Source organism: Artemia franciscana, chromosome 13 (assembly GCF_032884065.1).
Source record: "Artemia franciscana chromosome 13, ASM3288406v1, whole genome shotgun sequence".
In the NCBI taxonomy this organism is placed as follows: Eukaryota; Metazoa; Arthropoda; class Branchiopoda; order Anostraca; family Artemiidae; genus Artemia; species Artemia franciscana.
In genome coordinates, this window is record NC_088875.1 from 35,790,446 (window position 1) to 35,797,238 (window position 6,793).

The 6,793-nt window shown below is 35.6% G+C and overlaps 1 protein-coding gene across 5 annotated transcripts in view; it reads right to left on the minus strand.

Annotated features, from left to right (window-relative positions):
* Positions 1 to 655: 655 nt before the first annotated feature.
* Positions 656 to 6,793, minus strand: part of LOC136034869 (constitutive coactivator of PPAR-gamma-like protein 1) — a 125,549-nt gene continuing 119,411 nt past the window's right edge. For 3 of the 5 annotated variants that reach the window (XM_065716344.1, XM_065716341.1, XM_065716342.1), the window contains exon 16: positions 656 to 3,205. In XM_065716344.1, coding sequence (XP_065572416.1) covers positions 3,097 to 3,205 — 109 coding nt within the window. In that variant the 3' untranslated portion in view covers positions 656 to 3,096. The remainder of the gene's footprint in view (positions 3,206 to 6,793) is intronic. The other 2 variants (XM_065716345.1, XM_065716343.1) reach the window with 1 other exon arrangement.

Consider the following 6,793-nt stretch of genomic DNA (forward strand, 5'->3'; position numbering starts at 1 on the left):
GGAAGTGCAATGGGAGGCTGGGGGCCAGTCATCCTGTGCTTTCACACACCCTTCCTGCTTACGTATTAATACGTATTAGTATTCAAGTGTTTAATACTTTTTGTTTATTGTTTCAACTGTATTTCTTTTTTTGGAACTTACTATGTTTACCTGTCTAACATATTTTAATTCTGTATAACTTTATTACTTGAATAAACATATCTATCGTATGACGTAAATACTGTCGTGGATTTCTGATCAGAGGATAAAAAGATACCTTTCTTACTTACTTACTTACTTACTTTCTTTCTTACTTACTTTCTTACTTACTTACTTACTTACTTTACTTACTTACTTTACTTACTTACTTTCTTACTTACTTATCAGAGGATAGATACCTTTCTTACTTTCAAACCAATTTTCGAAAAAAAAGCGAACCATATTTAATAACCGCATAACGCACCAGGGGATTAGTTATAAAAATGTTCTGACGAAGAATTAAATTCTTTATTGACTTGAATTTGTGTGATGCATGACCGCCAGGCTATGTAATAGACGCAGGCAGGATTTTTAAAAGATGGGTTAAAAAAACTGTTCGTTTTAGGCACAAAAACAATATATACTTCCGCAACAACCATAAAAAGACCTACCAAATAAAACAAAAAGGACAAACTAACACTTTTTTCAGTTTATTTTAAACACAGAACTACAACACAAGCAAACAAAATCTTATGCTCATCGGAGCAAGGTAAACTGGAAACTGCGTAAAAGCGCCAAAATTATATTAAACAATTCACAGTTGTCATTTAAAGGTATATATATCCTTGTCCAAAACTTACCATAGAAATGGACGAAACAAATTGGACTATCTTATCCAAGTTTTTCTCCTCTTAAAGAATTTTCTTGACAATCTATTTTGTTTTTTCTCATTCTTTCACTTCTCATATCTCAGATACAGAGACACCAATCCGCATATTACCTTCTCTAAAGGTAAATATATCAAGCCTGGCATCAAGCAGCTGCCTTTTTTGACGCTTTCTATACAAACGAAAATTAAGCAAATACAATTATCTTAATTAATCAACTATGTAAGTTAAACACCCATTTTTTTTTTTACTTTTTATATTTATATTTTAAATTCCATTGCTGTTCTTTATCTTGTTGGGATCCAAAGAACTCGTATACCGAACCAAACTACGAAATTAAAAATCTGACACAATCAGAGGCATCTTTACGTTACTTTAAGTGCCATCTATGCTTTCGGTTTTTTTTTGTATACAAATCCTTTGAGAAAAAAACACTAACCTACAAAAGCAATTATTTTAGAGGATTTAAAAATCTTAAAACAAACAAAAGTATTTAAACCAAGCAAAATACAAATGGCATTAACACTTGTCTTGAAACCTTACTCAGACATTTCAAATTTTTTGCCCATTTCACTTGCTTTCTTTTCCTATTGAATAATGATATACTGCAGTCAGTATCTTTTTTTTCTTCTTTTCTAAGTCTGAACTTGGCAAAAATAAAAAAGCATTTCAATGCCATAACAGTGGAAAGAACATACTATATACTAATAAAGTTATTGATTATAACCAGAATTACATATTACACGCTTAGTGTTACAAAAAGAAAAAAGAAACTGATTTTTGAATTCAAACCAGGTTGACAGAGTTTTTTAAAACATATTCATACAGGTTAATTCAACACCGCCAAGCGATTTCAAGGTGAGTTACCAAGGAGGATTCGCCAGTGCTCATTTTGCCCAAAATCGGGCGCTTTTAGAATCGAAATTCTAAAAACAGACAGGGCAATCAATCAGTGGTAAAAAGGACCTCTTTGATAAAACTGGCAAAATGGCATTATGTCTTCTTCTGGCAACCCATTTTTCAAGTTTACATACTTAACTTAGGGGACATATTGTCTCTCCGTCATCAATTAGTTCTTAAATTCATTGCAAGATAATCACTTGAACTTCTAATACAACATGCAAAAAAGAAACAATGGCAATAATTAAACATGGGATTCAAAGGAGCATTACGAAACATGGGATTCAGAGGATACATTACGTTATAAACATCTCCCAGAAAAGGATCGGTGAATACTCTTGGAGATATGCCATTGTGGCACCCCTAATAAAGTTTTACTTGAAGGGAGGCGATGCAAATCTATTTTATCATGAAAGTAGAACAGTGCGCATCCGCATATTTTAGAAGCCCCTGGGAACGATAAGGCATCTAACTAAAGAATGTTCCACAGGGATTGGACATCAGTTGCACAGGGATGGACATCAGTTGGGGACATTTCATAAATTTGATGTTAATCTAGAGGACATAGTTAGGGAAGGTAATGTCTCATGGTCAGAACGAGGAACTAAGTAATAGTCCCATTACTAATTCGATTTTTTTTTATTTGAGGGGGAGGGTGGTGGAGGCAAGAGGCCTTTATGGCCTAAGCCTCGTATGAGCCCTCCATAATAAACCCGCATCTGTGGAAAACTGAAATAAGAAAACTAGGCAAAATTATGTAGTTTAAGCGTCAGTCAAAAGTGCACACGACTACAATTCATCATTCAATTCATGTTGTTGTAAGAGCTACAACTAGGTCTGAGCTATAATTAAACGCAATAAAAGCGAATCAAATGCATCTCACTCCTCTGATGGGAAAAAATTTAAAGAAAAGTAACACACATTAGTGTACGCCACCATAATGCTCTAGGGGGGGGGGAGTCCTACCCTCTTATCGTAAACACACTATAATAAGCATGCTGTATTTTATATGACCTAGAGGGGAAAAAAAAAGAAAACATTCGTTCTATTCACAGCTTAATCTAATAGCCACTGCTTCTTCTTCGCAATATAAATAATCAAATTGAAACCAACCAATGATTTTTCAATAACCCGGATATATCCTTGCTCCGATCTATAACACGCTTCACATTCAACATTTTTCGTAGAAAAATAAGGTCTATTTCGCTTCCCTAACGTTTCTTTTCTCAGGAAAAACACTGTCAATAGGTTTTGTTTTTTGTTTTTTTTTTTTGTTGGTGTACTACACAAATCACTTGATAATTCCGTACTGTGCAGAACACCCTTTTTCACTTTTGTTTTCTTTTTTTCTTTAATTTTCACTGTCGAGTACGGTTTTAATGACTGCAGCAGATGTGGACTCAGCATCTCCAAATTGATCATCAAGCGAAGATGAAACTTTTTTGACTGAACCAGAAGCCCTATAATAATCATAAGCATCAAATGACTAAATCGAATGATCATGGAAATTAGACAAACCACCTTGAATTTAGAAGCCTTATACTAATCATAAGCATTAAACTACTATAAATCGAATGATCATGGAAAGTGAATTTAATCGAAATGAATTTAATCAAGGTTAACACCTTGAATTTAATCAAAATTTAAAATGTCTAGAGTTTTTTGAACCTCTAAAAACGTACCTACGGAATTACCTCTTATTTTCCACTAAGCACAATAGCATATACCAACCAACTCTCCCCCCCCCCCAACCTTGGTAGATTTCATGGACAACTTGAATAATATGCTGAACGTGATTATTGGTACGAGAATGAAAACAAAATGATGAATAATACTTACCTCCCTAATTTACCACTTCTGTAGTACAAGTGAGATGTTAAAATAAAAGGAAAACACAGGTCATCCGTAAATTTCGTCAGTCACAAATGTGGATAAGTCGTCATTAGAGTAAAGTAGTAGCAGGTGTCATAAGTATTACAACTTCTGGAACAACTGATTTGATAAATGATTTATTAAATCTTTACCTTTTTGTCAGTAAAATCTACTTATAACTCGACCTCAAGCAACTAAAAACTCGCGTATCTGACCCAACGTGCAACTGAACCCCCTTGCAACTCAACCCCTGCACAACTCAGCCCTCGTGTAACCCTGCACCTGGGTTCAGTTAAACGCACACCACTTCAAGCCAGAGCGTTATTCTCGACGCTGTGTGCCAAGTTTTGTTTGCGCTTTTAACAGCTCGTAACTTGGGCGTTTTGACCAATGGGCTCGTAAATTTTCTGCTCGTTGACAAATTTTTCTTATGGTAACCATATTTTTATCATTACAGTAATTTGTTTATTTTATAGCTAACTGATTGACGAAAAGATGTCATGTTTTGGCTATGCCTCAGGGTGTATGTTATTAAAAAAAAGAAGCTTTGATTGGATTTGTTATGCAGAAGGAGAATATCTGGGGGTGATTCGAGGTTTTTTTTTTCTTGATTCATACTTTTTTAATCTGTTTTTTTTTTTTACCTCCTTGTTAAGATTATTCTCTGTTGCTAAACGTTTATCCTTTCCTCTCTTCTCTTTTTCCGCCTGTAAATATGAACGCGAGCGCGTTAAATAAGCATTTTTGTTGTCATGATTAATTCGCGTTGTTTATTTCAACCGTTTCATTCCATCGCTCAGAATCATCCTGGCGTTATTCTTATGGAGGCTTTGTCTCCGGTAAGCTTTTTCGTCACCTTAAAAAACACTTCAAAAACTGCATCAAGCACAAGTGGCGAAAGGAAAGAAGGGAAATATAGGATGACCAATCCCGGCCACGAACGGTAAGAAGAAGACAGAAAGGGTCACTTTCGTGACGAAAACAAAAACATGTGGTCTATTTAAGAAATTGGCTTTTCAAAAAAAAGAAAAGCCTGACTTCCCTCAAAATTTCTGACCATTTTTGATTTTGAAAATTTCTGAATTATCATTGAAAATCTGACTCGGCGACATCTCTGGTAACCGAGTATTGCTGTTAGTCTATTTGGTTGGCTAGAGAACGCAGAGAACGATTGACTGAACTTTTGGATGACACTATTGTGGAACAACCTTAGAACTGAGACCCTGCTGGGTAATAATTTAAGCTTTAGCGTCTTAAAGTAAACATTTTGTGCTAAGCAGGATAGTATATGCAACCCCATGACGACTAAATTGCGAATAAAATACATAAAATTGGTTACGCTAAATTTTCAAATAAGGAAACCGTGATATTTCGAATTTCCTGATTGCTTCTTTTATGATTGTCTTTGAATACAACCATTTAATGAACAGAAACAAAATACTGCACTTAAACTGTCTAAACTTCTTGAATGATTTTTTCTTCTGGAAGTCTCAGGTCTGAAAATCAAAACCTGGAGGATGTGCCTCATATGAAATTTTAATAAGTTTGCGAACACCTTTTGAGCTGGCTCTTATTCTTCATAAGAGATGTTTCAGCATTATTAGTATTAGTGAAGACGGCAACTATAGCATTATTAGTGAAGACGGTGGGAGCAGTTAATATATTTAAACCCTGAGCCAAGGCTCAGGGTGTTTTTTCATAGTTAAAAAATTTGGAAAAATTGGATAAGTCTGCAAACCAAGATTAGAATACTGGAAGGTACAGTGCTGACAGTGGTCAAATATGGCTCTGAAGCATGGGTGCTTCGAAAAGCGGATGAAGATTTACTAGACACTTTCCAGAGAAATTGCCTACCGATTGTTCGGGGTACCCAGCTGACTGACCGTATTGAAAAAAAATAGGCTGTACGAAAAATGTGGTTCAATCCTATTTTCCAGGGCAATAATGAAGGAGAGGTTGAGATGGCTAGGGCACGTTCTGTGAATGAAGGATGACAGATTCCCAAAATATGTCCTTTTCGGCCAACCGTCTAGGGCTAAACGGAAAGCAGGTCGTCCTCGTCTGGGGTGGGAAGATGTCACAAAGCAAGATTTAAAGGAAATGGGAACTTCCTGAGAGGGTGTAGAGCTTTGAACAGATTGGGATGGAAGAGGAGCATGCGTAGCTGTGTTGGCCTCAGGCGGCTTGGTACTTTAGTGAGTTGTTAGTAGTAGTAGCCTCCTTAAATCAAGACGGTCTTTATTCCGCATCAAAGGCTGGAAACCCAAGGAGAAATAGGATTGTTGGAAAAAAACTATGGTAGAGTTTACATAAACTTCTACAACCGTACCTTCCTCCATTTGTTGAGATTCTACCATAGAAGATACGAATACTTTAGCAAACAGAGACAAGCAGTTAACCGAAAATGTAACAGAACAAGTATTGCCAAGCCATTTCATCTTTGAGACACGCTCGAATAGCATTGTACCCACATGTAAAGGAGGAGCAGGGTTAAAATATTAAAACAAAGAAACTTTAATTTACAAGCATGTAGAGAATGTCCAACAATGCTAAAATCATTAATCAGAACATGTAGATTTTTAGTGAGGCCCGATCTAGTATGACTAAGTAACAGTACAGTAACAGCATAAGCAATATGACTAACACCAATTTTTTAAAATCAAAATGAATAACCTAACGGTTATTCATGCTATCAGGAAATAAAAAGGTAACCATTTAACTAATTGGCGCAGGTGAACTATTGAAACCTTGAATTATAAAATTCAAAGGTCACCTGAATTAGATAAAAAGGCCACCTTTAGATCTAATTTGATTTCCTTAAAAAAAAAGATCATAAGAAGTGAATTGTATATTTGCTTGAAAATGGCAAGTTTAATCACAAAATTTACCAATTCAGGTAGCACCTCAATTGGCATTGCCACCTTGACATCCGGATGAACTGCACAACTTCGACTATTTTAGATAGTCGAAAATGCACCCCCACCCCCAAGATACATTAACGCGCTTTTTAATTTATGCATACACAGAAAAAGTACAAAACAATGCCATGTAACATTACTGCGACATCTAAACCAGTGCTTTAATCCTTTAACTACGCCACGCTTTTAGCGATTTTTGACCGCTGGGCGCAATAATTTCATTGTTGCGTATTTATTGGTTTAGATCAATTTGCCAAA